The 16,392-nt window shown below is 41.3% G+C and overlaps 1 protein-coding gene across 1 annotated transcript in view; it reads left to right on the top strand.

Annotated features, from left to right (window-relative positions):
* LOC126481492 (chromosome-associated kinesin KIF4A) overlaps nt 1-16,392 on the top strand; it is a 295,063-nt gene that overhangs the window by 138,898 nt on the left and 139,773 nt on the right. Inside the window, exons 4-5 of the mRNA XM_050105274.1 lie at nt 7,130-7,273; nt 7,589-7,692. Of these exons, the coding sequence (XP_049961231.1) occupies nt 7,130-7,273; nt 7,589-7,692 (248 nt within the window). The remainder of the gene's footprint in view (nt 1-7,129; nt 7,274-7,588; nt 7,693-16,392) is intronic.

The raw sequence follows: 16,392 nt of genomic DNA, 5'->3' as shown, positions 1-16,392 counted from the left end.
TACACCTCAAGTTATATGTATGTACCTATCTTTGGATATCGCTGTCGGCCACTACATAGATATGACCCGTGTGTACTACATCCGTTTCAGTGAGAATCACCCCCCCCCTCCCCCCCCCCCCCCTCTCTCTCTCTCTCTCTCTCTCTCTCTCTCTCTCTCCACCACCATTCTGCCACGTCACAAGAACCAAATGTTCAATATATTTGATTGTAGAACACATCAGGAAGCCAGAAATGAGTAGATTCTCCCTTATCCAGTCCAGCTGACAGCAAGCCACTCCAAAAAAGTAACATTTTGATCCACTACGAAAAAGAATACTCCGTTTCCCTATTAGTGACTAGTCCCCAACAACCATCCTAGCTCATCAGTTCCTATTTAAGAAAGACTCCTCCTACACCTCCCCTCCTTGTCCGCTTACCTCTACAGCTGTGCTGGGGACTTTGGTCCCCTACCATATAAGAAACACATATATCCAACTGATATCACCTAATGAGGATTCCTCCCTCCTTGCCCTGCTACCCAAACTGCCACAACTCCATGAACATCTGCAGTGGAACGGCGCCCCTCATTCTTCATCCACAGCTATGGAAATGATGCCAACAGGTAGTACTCGCCCAAATCAAATTGTGGTCAACAATTGTATCCTTACACTACAATTGGATACACATTCACAAACTTAATCCAATGGAATTATGGTTACTATTGAGAACTTGCTGAACTGAGATACTTAATCTTGCTTGACCCAGTGGTTGGCATAGCTGTTCAAGAAACCATATTTCCAACAACATATTCACCCATTTTACATAATTATCAAAGCCTATTGTAAGAACCTGAAAGAGCCCCTTATGATGTGTGTAAAATTGTCATTGAGACTATCTTCAGTGACCTGATATGATGATAGAAGCAGTAGCTGTATACAAACAAGTAAATGTAGAATTATTTAGAGGAGTTGACATTTTCCAGAATTGAAGGAAAAAAAAGTGGTTTGCTCGTAGCTCTATTGTCACTCAATCACATAACCAGTTTTTCATGAATGGACTATCTTCAGTTATATTGTGACATAATAAAATATGACAACCCTAATCACCATTAAGCATCATATGGAAACCTGAGTTGAATTGACATGTTGGTTTGTGAGATTGTGCTTAATAGTGATTATGTGTTGTCATAAATTTGATTAAGCTGTTGCAGTGTGCCTGAGGATTGTATGCATGAATGAAGCTGGTTGCATAATGAAGTGACTATACATCTGTGTGTAAACCATAATTTTTCAAAAATTGTAGAATTCATCCTTTGCAGCATTCACATCTTCGCTTCACTCGCCCTTTGTTGCAAATTACGAAGATGGTTTGAAAAATTCTTGGAATCACCGCGAGAGGTCAGCACTAGCGCAACGAGTTGTTTACATGGTATTCATTGGATTGTTGCCTGTAAACACTTGCCATGTCAGTGCTCTTGGAAGAGAGGGTTCCTGCGTGGTGATTTGCGAAGATGGAAAAATTAGGGATTCGAGCAGTGATTAACTACTTCGTAAAGAAAGATATGAAAGCAAAGGACATTCATGCCAATTCCCAGAATACACTAGGGGACTCTGCTCCTCCATATTCAACTGTTGCCAAGTGGACAAATGAATTTAAATTTGGTCAGGAGAGCTTAAATGGCGATCTGCGCAGTGGTCGGCCAAGATGTGTCACTACTCCAGAAATCATTGCAAAAGTGCACAAAATGGTCATGGAGGATCGCTGATTGAAAATGCATGAAACTGCTCACACTTGCCAGACATCATTTGAAAGGGTATATCACATTTTAACTGAAGAATTAGAAATGAAAAAATTAACTGCAAGATGGGTGCTGCAACTCTTGATGCTGGATCGAAAATGCATGAGAATGGACGAATCGGAACAATATTTTTTGCGCCGTTTTGTGAACACAGGTGAAACATGGGTGCACTGCTATACCCCAGAGACAAAACAACAGTCAAAGCAGTGGAAACATGCTGAGTCTCTGCCACAAAAGAAAGCAAAGACAATTCCTTCAGTGGGACAGGTCATGGCATCATGTTCTGGGATGCGAAGGGGATTCCGTTTGTAGATTATCTCCTCACTGGGAAAACAATTACTGGAGAATACTATACTAACCTGCTGGACAAATTGCAACAAAAAATGTGAAAAAAGGCCAGGTTTAGCAAGGAAGAAAGTCCTCTTCCATCAAGACAATGCGCACCCGCACGCGTGCCATCGCCATGGCAAAATTACTCGAACTAAAGTATGAATTGTTGCCACACCCACCTTATTCACCTGATAAGGCTCTGTCAGACTTCCATCTCTTCCCAAAAATTAAAGTTTTTCTTGGTGGACAAAGATTCACTTCAAACGAAGAATTGATAGCTAGGGTTTACAACTAATTTGTAGGCCTGGAGGAAACTCATTTTCAAGATGGGATCAAGGCACTGGAACATCATTGGACCAAGTGCATTAATCTAAAGGAGACTACATTGAAAAATAAAAAAAGTTTCAGCGATGCAAGTACTTCTCTATTCCGTTCAAAGAAGTTTTCAAACTATCCTTGTATTATTAACTAGCCTGTGTCACGCAACTTTGTTAGCAAATATTGCTTACATCATCTCCCCCCCCCCCCCCCCCCCTTTCTTGATCTGTCTCATATTTCGCGCTGTCAATACCGTTCTCCCCATCCCCCCCTCTGCTTGTCTCCACCGCCGCCCCCCCTCCCTTTTTTGCCCATGTTGTGATGAAGCAAGTTGGGATAATTTTAATTCCCCTCTTGTTTTGCCACCTGCCTCCTTAAATTCGTTTTGGTACTTTTAACTAATTATCACTAACATAAGTGAATATAATCTGCATTTCCATGAAAGAGAAAGATTGGCCCTCAGTTTTAGAGAATATAACACCAGATTTGATTTTGTGCTTAGTTCTAGGTATGCAATTGATCTTCTAATTTATTTCAACAATTACTAGTTACTTTTTCATTATAGGGCGAAATCGGTAATTGTTTCATAACTAAAATTCTATTGTTGACGTATAAACAAATATAAATTCTATACTAATTATAAAATTTGTAAGACGAAACACTAGTATTTTTAAAGTATTTATTTGGCTCTATTTGAAACCATGTTAGCAAAGCCAGACCTTAATTCCAATGTAATTAACAGTTTGTCAAAAGTATTGTTTGCGTAACTTATTTGTTAATTTAATGATTTAAACAAATAATTCGGCCTAACTCTTGAGGTAGAAGAAACTTCCCCCCCCCCCAAATGTATTCAGTGAATTTAATGAGTTAAGTTTCAATTGTAATTTCTGTAAGTCAAACTTTGAACAGTGTGTAGTTTCAGCACCTATTATTGTTATATATATGGGCCCGATTTTTGGTCACAAGACAGTCAGTCCAAGGCAGAGTTTCTGATGAGTAACCTGTGCTGGTTAGAACAACAATGCTTCAAATTAACTGTGGAATAAGTGTCAAACAATTAAGAGGCTTCTGAAAAACAGTGACAGTGTCTGCTCCATATGTACCTGATTATTCGAGAACTGTGAACTTTGTGGTGAGGTTTTACTGATCATAGATGTTCAACAAGAAACTATTGTAGCAGTATGTGGAGTTTCGCCTGCAAACTATTACTGAGGCTTATCGAAGGTTACATAGTAGTGCACTGGCCATATAGCTGTGTAATATTGGGGGTTGTGCGAAGTGAAAATTAAAGTACTGTGAAACATAAGTGTGCACCTGTCGGCTACATGATTTACAGTAGTGTGTGTCGGAATCAACAACACATGAAATGAATAAAAGCAGGTGGAACCGCTACAGTGTCCTCTGCCGCCGCCCCCCCCCCCTCACCACCATCTGTCTCCCCCTCTTTATCCTCATCCTCCTCCTCCTCCTCCTCCTCCCATGCAACACACCTGTTGTGCAGGGCACTCGGTAGGGCGGGGGCTTAAATACGCATCTGTGTATCTCCATAAATATTAGTGCCAGGCTATTATAAACCCTCCCTATATAGGGCCTCCTAGACATAGGGTTTTGTGTGTCAGTTTTGGCCTGTTTTGGTCCAGGGGTCTGGAAGTAGTTCTTGCGGGACCCCCCCCCCCCCCCCCCCTCTCCCCACACACACACACACACACACACACACACACACACTCACACACACTTACGTATGTATCTAATGCTTCATACACTTCCTACTGGGACCATTGATGGAACCCTCACAAAACTATCAACATCTTAAACATAGCAGAAGCAGTTCCTCCCATCAAAGGTTTGCCCTACAGTGGGAGCAGGAGATTATTGCCATCAGTAAACACACAGAATGGTGCTCTAGAAATGCATGGTCCAGTTTCATTAATGTCACTGTCACCTATGTCCGAAGGAAGCATCCAATAACCATTCACAGGTGGCAGTACTAACAGTGGAGAGTATATGAAGCATGTCGGATGGATGTGGTAATCAGTGCAATCATTCCTGTAATATGGAAACAGTGATCAGCCAAAAGGACATGATCATTGGCTTTCAGGCCAAGTGTGGAAGCGTTTTTGAAGTGGCTGTGTTTGTAAACTGTTCCCATGCCATGTGGTTAGAGTATACTGTGTGTTGCTAAGTGGAACTACAAAAAACCAGTGCCAAGATGTGTATGGGTGACTAGGTGTGAAACTGTTGAGCAACTGACTGTCCAGATGAACCAAGGGACTGCCAACAATGTCTCCTCAGTGACTGTTCAGCGAATTTTGCTGTTTATTGGCCTCCACACAGGCGCCTGGTTCACGCATCCATGCTGACTGCTGTTTATCGGCAATGAAGGCTGGAATTTCCCTGCAAGTACTGCAAATGGATGTCCACTAAGTAGTGACAGGTGGCCCTTCCGGATGAATAATGTTCTTCTTCTTCCCCCCCCCCCCCCCCCCATCAAACAGATAGCCACCGGTGTGTATGGTGTGAAAAGCATTAGAAGGGTCTAGACCGAAGGAGGGAACATTATGGCCTGGGAATGTTTTAGTGGCATTCCCTGTGTGATGTCATTCTGGAAGGCACGGTGTATCAGTTTGTATTTCCTCAGTACAGTGCCACCTACCAGCACAGTGTGTCACACAGCTTGCAGTGTAAATGTGTGGTTCAAAGAGTACGGGGATGAGTTTACTGTACTCCTCCAACCACAAAACTCCCCAGATTTAAACCCGGTCCATAATCTGTGGGACCACCTCAATCAGGCCATGTGCAGCATAGAACCTCATTGCTGGCCATGGCAGTGGAGTAAACGTGGCTCCACATTGCTGTTGTACCCTGCAGAACCTCATTGATTCTCTTTCTACAAGTGTCTCAGTGTCTTGCACAGCAAAAGGTTGTTATTCAGCGTTTTGACAGGTGGCGACATTAATGTCCCTGGACAGTCTGTAAGAACAGTGCAGTAAAGTCTTTATAAGTGCTTTTTTGTCCTTTTTTTAAAATTACAGTCCATATAAGTCCTTATTTTTGTCTTGACAATTATCGTCAAACTTAAAAATCAGTTAACTTGTCGAAGTTAAAAAGGCGAAAAAAGACTCCTTGTCTAGGTCAAAGACCAAAGTAGTTATGAGGGTCACTCGACAGAATGACGTGCAGGGCGAGAGGGGTAAAGCTATCCCCACCCCACTCACATAGAATAGAGTGAGGGTACAATTAACCTGCAGTACTGGCAACTGTCATTGTTTGCGGTATGTTAGCTCATTACTGCAGTGCTGTTAGTAGGAGATACTATATATTGGCAGTAATGGAAATGGATGTGGAATTCTTAACCAAATATTACACATGTGACAAGAAATGTCTGTGGCAAAGTATCAATCTGTGATTTATCGGCCATCTCTACTTGTAACACGTGTTTATGGAAACACTGCAGAACAGGTATGTTTTTTTTTAATTATGATTAAAATGCCTGGAAATGTGCATTGAGCCAACTGTGGCCGCAACAAGATTAATATGAACTATGACTAGTGCCATTGAAAGACATGCACGAAGGAAAGATTTGCGTAAACGACATTGATATGGCAATGATGGGAGAAGTGGCATTAAAAGCCCATACGAAAGGTAAGTGTTGTTTTGGGTTATATGTAACTAGAGTAGAATGAATTGACTTGACGTGTTTAAATTACGCGTAACACATTAACTCGTGAATGTGTTGTTAATACACTCAATTTGTATCTACTCGGACAATAATTGTTGTTTAGCATCCGAGGAAGCGAGTATTAAAATTTATCGGAAGGAAGAGGTATAAGTGAAACAGGTGATTAATGATAAAACGTACGGTGAAAGATTAGTCTGCAATCATGATCAGTCGAAATCATGAAAATATACTGGGGAGATGAAGTACTTTATAATCAAAGGAATAACAAGAAAAGTAACAAAAGTGAGATAAATTACTTGGACGCTGTAATTCACGGGTGTGTGCCACCCACGTTTCGCAAAACTTGTAATTTTGCAAGCATTGTCGTCATATAGGTGACACAAAGACATAGAATTCTCATAGCAAGATGATCATTCAAATTCAATATGGGCATATGCTGCATTGTTTCTTGGCAGCTATCAAGACCCACTGAAAGTGGAACTAGGTCACATGGTGGGAGACCTGTGCCACCAACAGATCTAAAGTGGGTAAACGCCCACAATATTTATTTTGCAAATTCAGTATGAACCGTGAAGATCCATTCATAAGAGACACTTATTTTCAAATGTGTCTGAGCCAAAACAGTTCTTCAGTGATTGTCATCTCTCCCTGCCCTTGCTCCTTCCCCTGTGCCCCCCCCCCCCCCCCCTCTCCTCGATATCCTTGCTTACATCAGTCTGACTACCATCCTGATTTCTGGTCTCTCTCACAGTTTTGTTCCTCTTCTTTTTTTACCTCACCTCATCTTTTCATGTTTTTGGTTCCCATTTAGTGTTTGTTCTCCCCCTCTAAACTTTGTCTCCACTGTGGAACCACTTTGGTCTGAAAAGTTCAAATTTTTCTTATTAATACCTTGTGTCTTGTTATTTTCTTGTTAAAAAATTGGATAAATGGTTTTTTCAGGAGACAAAATTGACCTATATGCTTATCGGTGTTTCATTAATATCATAACTATGTTAGCAGTAATGTTTCTGTTATTTACAGCTGTACCAAGAACAACTTTTTGATCTTTTGGCTCCCATGCGATGTGTTGTCGATATTAGGGAAGATGGAAGAACTATAAAAATACCTACTTTGACAGAAGTTCCAGTTACGGACTTCGAAGGCACTGTTGCAGCCCTTGTACAGGTATAGGCTACATGATTTTTTCCTTACTTTCCTAATTCTTCTTTTGAGGGTTAGTATATATAACACCAGCTTGGAAATGGTTCTTTCCATTACCAAGATATAAAAGTTTTTTGTATTTAAACTCTTTCGACATTGTCAGGCAATGTAATTGGAGAAAATCATTTCTCTGCCTCTGTGTAGAAGTTCATGAATCACTTAAAAAATACTTTTTTAAAAAATTCACACATATGCAAATATTAGGCTTAAAGTAAATCTTGAGTGCTTACAGCTTAGCTTTCTTCTTGATTTTTTGTACTAACACCATTTATTCATTAGGGATCATCATGTCGAGCAACTGGAGCGACAGCGATGAATGCACATTCAAGCAGGAGTCATGCAATATTCACCATAAGCATTCATCAACAACAAAGTGACAATGTGTAAGTCTCATTGATCAACTAATTCACTATTTTGAATGCTGTGAAATTGGCACGAACATCTGCCCAACATATAATCTTCATAAAGGAAAACAGAAATTTAAGTGTACTGGGTATCTTCAGTTCTGGTAGACATGATGATAAACTCGTGAAAAGAAAAAAAGGTGTACATACTAAACTATCATTTAAAACACGATATTTGAGGCTTACCAATATACCATCTGGGACTCACTACAGGTGTGTCCCTCTCATCCTAGAGTCGGAGTGACCACAGTTTCCTATAAATTCTATCCATCACTTCTCCTAGGAATGATCTAATAGTTCAAAAAGCTAGGGTAATATCATTGTTTTGTGTGTTTGTGTGTGTGTGTGTGTGTGTGTGTGTGTGTGTGTGTGTGTGTGTGTGTGTGTGTGTGTGTGTGTGTGCGTGTGCGCGCGCGCGCAGGTAGGTAGGTGGGTGGGTGCGTATGTGTGCAGGCCTGGATCTAGTATGAGGGCCTAGCAAACTGGGGTATGTACCCTGAGCGGCAATTTCAAGGGGCATCAGTTTCATATTCTTGAAGAAAAACCTCGTTTCTCATGGCGTCTAGAATCCAGCGCACATTGGTCTATCGATTGTTCATATGATTTTGAAACGCATACCTATTGGTTTTTGAACACATTCTAAGTTGATACCTGAACGAATCATAGGTTGATTTTTGAGTACACGCATAGTGTGTGTGTTATGTCTGCCAGAAGAATTCCCGTCGTGTCTGGAAATAAAAAAAAACTTCCTTGCAGACAAAAGCAGACAGGGATACAGGAGCTTTGCCAGATAAACCCGAACTGATGGATGCCAATCACTGTTTGTATATGTTGTTCACTGGGTGTGCGAATGATAAGCGTTATTATAATTATTGGCGAAATCCATAGATTCAGACTACCTGAGTGCAAATAAACGACTAACAGGAATAACAGGTAAGAAAGATTACATACTGTCTTCTCGGTGCATACAATAAGAATGAAATTTTGAGAGAAAATATTTGCTGTGTTTCTGTACTGCTAAGGGCCAGTTTCACAGTTCCCAGTTAGTGGCCACTTTAGTTCTGTGCTTGGAAGAGGGCAGAAAACGTGTTGTACAAACACGTAATAACTCTAACCAGAGAATAAACACAAGATACTGAACCAGTGATTCCGGCAGGTTTAGTGAAATTAGCTGGAGAATAAGTTTTGACAGTGGCAGGAATACTCAAGTATTTGCCCTGGTTTGGAAATATTGTAGCGCTCTCTCTCTCTCTCTGTCTGTCTGTCTGTCTGTCTGTCTGTGTGTGTGTGTGTGTGTGTGTGTGTGTGTGTCAGCAGTAGTAAACATTTTGCCTCGTACTGGCCAGCAACTATATCCCTTACTAATTATTTTTTTCAGTAAAATTAGAGTTGATAAGGTATAAGTCCTGGTCTAGCCACAAGTTGTCTGTAGTGTTTTAAACTCTGGTACTTTCTTGTGACTGTTTAGACAGTTGATCTCTAATATTGTAATAGTCTTAACTAGTAGGATCATTTACAAATATTTTAGAGCCCTGTGCAACAAAGTTGATACAGATGGGGTAGAAAATTGTCTTTGTCATTCTGTGTGACTGTCTTTGTTGCTTAGGGGAAGTTGGACCACCCTATCCCGACAATGTTAATTTTAGTGACTTGGCTTCCCTGTATTCCAGGAACCACTGTAGCCATTGACATGAAACAGTTACAGGACATTAAACTGTGTGCTCTGTGTCTACTGAACTAAAATAATCGCATTTCAGCCATTGCTTTCGGAAATACAATTTTTTAATTACACGGTTAAAATTTCGTGTACTTTTTTGTACATTATTGTAAATAATTTTAATTAGACACAGCATTATGATCTTCTTTTAGTTCAGTAGACTCAGGATATGTATGTTATTACTCCCTGAAAATCTGAGTACTCTACTCGAAGTGCTTTATGAGATTTAGAGGAAAAAATGCAACAGAAAATATAAATTTTCAGGAACGGCTTCTAAAGTTTCAAAAGACTGTAACTCAATTAATATATGACTTTTTTTTTATTTTTAGTCACTCAGAAGCACCCTGCACCATGCTTTGTATCATCCTCTTGATCTTTTTTAAAGTTTTTTCTTCTTTCTGGACTCATTAGTGGCCAGCTGTGCTGCACACTCTGGCTCATCAGTGTGAACTTTGGCCATCCGTTAAAGTTATCTGATGCAGTTTGCTCCAGGATTAATTCCCATATGCTGTAGCACTTTCACCCTACCAATGTTGCCATCATTAAAAGCAATAACAGCATCACTGACCTCCCACTTCAGTTTCTCCATTCCAACTAAAACATTTTTTGGTATGCGAGTCCATATAAGATTATTGAACGACTCACTGGGATTTTGAGTCTGACCATGCAGACACTTCTTCAGTAATTCAGGATTTGCCAGGTCTCTAAATAGATTTTATGATATCCATGACTGCTGCTGGGATGGAATCTTTATGGCTGTATGAACTGTTTTGAGTACTGGGCATTGCAGTAATTGCACCATGAATCACGTCCAGGAGGCCTTCATCAGTTGACAGTCTGTGGAAGAAGGTTGCCCATACTGCCTGCTTCATTTTCAACAAATCCTCAATGTTATTTCTAATGGCCATCCCATAACAGTGCTGTAGTTCATCAATCATTTTGTCTGCCAGCATGCCTTTTATGGTTTTACCATCAGAAAGTTCCTTGTCTCTCTAACTTTAACTTTTTCAACTTCCTCAACCTGGCGCCTATCCTCTTCTGTAGATAACATTGATAACACAGCAATCCTCAGCCTTCTATATAAAAAAAATAAATATGATGTGACTTACCAAACAAAAGCACTGGCAGGTTGATACATACACAAACATTAACAGAAAATTCAAGCTTTCGCAACCAATGGTTGCTTCATCAGGAAAGAGGGAAGGAGAGGGAAAGATGAAAGACTGTGGGTTTTAAGGGAGAGGGTAAGGAGTCATTCCAATCTCGGGAGTGGAAGACTTACCATAGGGGGAAAAAGGACAGGTGTACACTCGCACGCGAGCGCGCGCGCGCGCGCCCACACACACACACACACACACACACACACACACACACACACACACACACACACACACATCCATCCGCACCTACACAGTCACAAGCAGACATTTGTAAACGCAAAGAATTTGCCCAAGGGTGGTAAGTCTTTCCGCTCCCGGGATTGGAATGACTCCTTACCCTCTCCCTTAAAACCCACATCCTTTCGTCTTTCCCTCTCCTTCCCTCTTTCTTGATGAAGCAACCGTTGGTTGCGAAAGCTTGAATTTGGTGTGTATGTTTGTGTTTGTTTGTGTGTCTATCAACCTGCCAGCGCTTTCGTTTGGTAAGTCACATCATCTTTGTCAGCAGTACGTGTACGCGCGCACGCGCACACACACACACACACACACACACACACACACACACACACACACACACACACACAAAACTTGCACCCATGTCTGCAGTCTCAGAGAGCTGAGACCATATATATAATCATTTTATTTGGAAAATTGCAAATTTAGTAATGAGATAAAAATCCGAAAACGTGATTTTTTTTTTTTTCCTTCCTGTTCTAACTCCCCTTAATGCATCCCTGAGCTGAAAACCAGAGACCCATGATCAGTTCTAAAGAATGTGTTAACTTCTGCTAAAGCACCATAACTAAGAATGGTTTTTAAACTGTCTGCCATTTTCAGAAATTTTGATATTGATCACAATCTGTAACTGTTTGCAATTTGCGCTTCCCATGGCTTCTTAGATGGTCTCTGCAACTTGTTATATCCATTATTGCCATTTCCTCAAAGGGTACCATTATTTGTTGTGTATTCAAACTAAAGATGATTAATAGAACCTCTCTTCCTGCACTTGTTTTGACCCAAAATACAATGTTCAGGGTTTTCCAGCAGAACTGTTTCACCCTTGTTAAAGTTCGTGGTCAGTTTAACAGCATTTGGTACTTGATGGTAAGCTAATATAAAGATCTAGGCAGCAGGCCTGCAGCTTGATCAACTTTGCTATTGGGACGATATCTGAAACTGTACGTTGCCAGCCTCAGAATCCAACAAAGTATAATTACTGAATAAGATTGCAATTTGTTACAAATACTACAACACCCAAAGGAATGCTAGCATGGCATATAACATAAGAACAAAAGGTGTTCATTAATAAGCCAACATATTGCAATGTCTGTGGTACAAATGACAAGTAGCTTGTTCCATTTACTGTAATCTGTTAAATAATCATCAAGCAAATTGTTTTTCTCACAGTTTAGAACTAATAACCGCCGCGGGAACATCTGCTGTGTTTGAGCGACTAATTTCCTACAATAAGCAGCGGAAAGAATACTTTATCATAATTTTATCTATTTTGTAACTCATTTGTTTGTGAGTGAGTAAGAACATTGTATGTACACCAGCAACAGCAAACATTAATAAGGGTATGGTGAGACGGATGTTAATTGAACTGAAGACTGCGGTGGTTAGGTCCGCAGAAGGTAGGGTATTTGACAGTGGAAAGTCCACGCTGGGATAACTTTATGAAAAGGGATAGATTACTCCCTACCATATTCAGGAGATGTTGAGTTGCAGACAGGCTCAGTGAGAAGACTACTATACATTTAAACCACAGTTGTCACGTGTGTGACATGGACTTCTGGGAAAGTGTGTGTGTGTGTGTGTGTGTGTGTGTGTGTGTGTGTGTGTGTGTGTGTGTGTGTGTGTGTGTGTGTGTGAGAGAGAGAGAGAGAGAGAGAGGTTTTTCCCATTCAGAAGATGGCCTTTTGGTTGAAAACTTTATTATATAGCAGTCTTTGTATTGTTTGTGTCTGCGACTCGATGTCTCCTCTGTATGGTGAGAAGCAATTTATCCTGCTATCCCGAATAGAGCATACAGTGAAATAATCGTGATGAACAGACAAATTTTATATATTTAAATATCCTTTTTTTTTATAAGTTGTTAGTGTTTTTTTATCGCGTTTTCCAGAATTTATTCATATAAACCTTTATTCATGTAAGTGTTACATGAATACTCTGAGAACTCGGCTGAGAGTGGCAATCACCTATTGATGATGTAGATGTAAACACTCCCCTCCCCCCACCCCCTTCACTGTCACATCATACATGATATCTACATCTATTTACATACTCCACAAGCCACTGTATGGGGGATGGCAGGGAGTACCTTGTACTGCTGGTGTTCATTGCCTTTCCTGCTGCACTCACAAATTGTGAGGGGGAAAAACAACGGCCCATATAAGTTGTAATTTCGCGTACCTTGTCTTCATGGTCCTTATGCGAAAAGTACATGGGTGGCAGTAGGATCATTCAGCAGTCGGCTTCAAATGCCAATTCTCTAAACTTTATTAATAGCATTTTGCGAAAAGAAGTGCGTGTTGATAATACCTATTAGTAACAAATCTAGCAGCATGCCTTTGAATTGCTTTGATGTCTTCCTTCCCCACCCATTCCTTTACTGGCAGTCACATGCCATGACAATTGGAGTGGTGGGGGAATGGGCCACTGGATGCTAGATGTAAACTCTGATCCATCTGACATGCAAGTCACCCTCGGCCAACACTGTAATTTTAGTTCGCTGAGTGCTGGATCCCAAGCTCTGTAGAGGGTGAACCCAGTGTCCCTGCTCATCAGCCCAACAGCCACTTGTATTTCAATAGCCTCCTTCAGAACACAGTCCCAAAATGACAAGGTCTGTCTTAGCACTTCAGTTTCTTCATACTTCATGGAGTCCCCTGTAGCCATGCAGTGTTATGGAACCCCAGATATTGTTGTTTGTGTAAGTTCATTGTCTCTTCTGTGTTCCTTGCATCTATCTTAGATTGTCCCTACAGTCTACCAGATATACACCTTACCGCATTTACACGGCATGTGGTAAACACCTGGTTTATGGAGCACAGTCATTTCACCGTGCCTAATACACACACTTTCCCGGACGCGAACAGAAAACAAATTTAAAGTTACATCAGTCCAGGATTGTGCCAATTTTGTAAGAAACTTTGCTGATGTAAGACAGATATGCTATTATTTTCTGTTCATCATTGTTTTATGTCTACAGGGCTTGTACTTTCTGCCTGAAAGCGCATTGAATTTGTCTCTCGTTGTATCCATCCTTCTTGAAAACATGCTTAATGCCGTTAAGCTGTCTTGATAGGCTTCCTTTGTCCAATATTGCACAGGCCCTGTGTACCAGTGTACATAGCATACCATCACGCTGTGAAGAATGGCACTAACTGGCAGCCTGTAGATACCAATCAGTGTGGGTGGCTTTCCTGTACACACATTGTCCTAAAGTCCCGTCCATTCTGCGATTGACTCCATGGTGAATTTGATACTGGGGTGCAGTGTGTTTAGATGTTAGAGGAACTCCTCAAGTCTTTCATTCCTATGTGGCCACACTACCAATGTGACATCAAAATATCTGAAAAACCATGTAGGCTTCAGTGCAGCTGTTTCCAGAGCTTTCTCTTCGCAATCCTCCACAAACAAGTTTGCTACAAGTGATGACAGAGGGCCTCCCATGGCGACACCATTAGTTTGTTCAAAATAGTCACCACTGAACAGAGATAATTGTTGACGTGAGGACAAATTCGAAGAGATTAGTCGTTGTTAGGTTGAATTTCTGTCTCATCAACTTCAGGAAATCAGCATGGGGCACTCTGGTGAAGAGGGATACCATATTAAAGCCCACCATAAGGTCCTGGTCATGGAGATGTCGTTCTTGCACCTGTTGAATGAAATGTACAGAGTTCGTGATGTGGTGCTGACATTTACTGACGTAAGGGCATAATACTGACATTAAATATTTGGCCAGCAAGTATGTTGGTGTGCCTATGTTACTGACAATAGGACACAGGTCGTTCCCAGCCTTTATTTATTTTTATTTACTCGTCAAGTTCCGTAGGACCAAATTGAGGAGCAAATCTCCAAGGTCATGGAACGTGTCAGTACATGAAATTACAACATAAAAGTAATAACAGATAAAAATAAAATGTTTATGCACCTGAAAAGAGTCAGTCCATAAGATTAAGTAAGCGCAATCAACAATACAATAATAATCAGCTTAATTTTTCAAGGAAACTCTTCAGTTCCGATTTGAAAGCGCGTGGATTACTGCTAAGGTTTTTGAATTCGAGTGGTAGCTTACTGAAAATGGATTCAGCAATATAGTGCACACCTTTTTGCACAAGAGTTAAGGAAGTCCGATTCAAATGCAGGTTTAATTTCTGCCGATATTAACCGAGTGAAAGCTGCTTATTCTTTGAAATAAGCTAATATTGCTAACAAGAAATGTAGAGGGAAACATTCCACGTGGGAAAAATATATCTAAAAAGAAAGAACTCCGGAGATGGGAACTTGCCCTTCAGCATATCCTTTCTTCTCGCTATCCGCCAGGCCTCAATCTCCGCTAATTTCTAATTTCAATTTGCCGCCGCTCATACCCCACCTGTCTTTCAACTTCATCTTTGCCTCTGTACATCCGCCCCGACTGACATCTCTGCCCAAACTCTTTGCCTTTACAAATGTCTGCTAGTGTCTGTGTATGTGTGGATGGATATGTGTGTGTGTGCGAGTGTATACCTGTCCTTTTTTCCCCCTAAGGTAAGTCTTTCCGCTCCCGGGATTGGAATGACTCCTTACCCTCTCCCTTAAAACCCATATCCTTTTGTCTTTCCTTCTCCTTCCCTCTTTCCTGACGAGGCAACCATTGGTTGCGAAAGCTAGAATTTTGTGTGTATGTTTGTGTTTGTTTGTGTGTCTATCGACCTGCCAGCGCTTTTGTTTGGTAAGTTTTAGAGATATATATATATAAAGTTGATGTGACTTACCAAATGAAAGGGCTGGCAGGTCGACAGACACACAAACATACACACTCAGTCTCCCACTTCCAGCTCCACTCCCTCCAAACCTCAAAATTCCAAGCAACACAATCTGGCACCACAACACCCTAATTCAGTAGTTAACCTTTCCTCCAAACCTCTGTCCTATCCAAAGGCCTCACCTTCAGCCCCACTCCCAGATTCAACCAACCAGCCCTCGTCAAAGATTTACTGTCCTACACTCGTACTCTCTGCTGGAAGTATCACTTTGCCACGAAGAAAAATGATCCTAATCCTACCCCTAATGATCCAACTCCCCAAGACACTATCCAAATTGAACCCTGCCTGGAACAGTTCCGTCCTCCGTCACAGCGGGACCCACCTCCTCTTCCTCAAAATCACCCTCTCCAAACCTTCCAGGAATTTCTGACTTCCAGCCTTGCCTCTCAATCCTTCTTAAAAAACCTTAATCCTACTCCCAACATCACCACTGCTGAAGCCCAGGCTATCCGTGATCTGAAGGCTGACCGGTCCATCGTCATTCTTCCGGCGGACAAGGGTTCCACGACTGTGGTACTTGATCGTCGGGAGTATGTGGCTGAGGGACTGCGTCAGCTTTCAGACAACACCACATGCAAAGTTTGCCAAGGTAATCCCATTCCTGATGTCCAGGCGGAGCTTCAAGGAATCCTCAGAACCTTAGGCCCCCTACAAAACCTTCCACCTGACTCCATCAACCTCCTGACCCCACAGACACCCCGCACACCTACCTTCTACCTTCTTCCTAAAATTCACAAACCCAATCATCCCGGCCGCCCCATTGTAGCTG

The sequence above is a fragment of the Schistocerca serialis genome, chromosome 5, assembly GCF_023864345.2.
Source record: "Schistocerca serialis cubense isolate TAMUIC-IGC-003099 chromosome 5, iqSchSeri2.2, whole genome shotgun sequence".
Classification (NCBI taxonomy): Eukaryota; Metazoa; Arthropoda; class Insecta; order Orthoptera; family Acrididae; genus Schistocerca; species Schistocerca serialis.
Note: the sequence above shows the minus strand (reverse complement) of the source record. Positions and strands in the feature narration are given on the sequence as shown.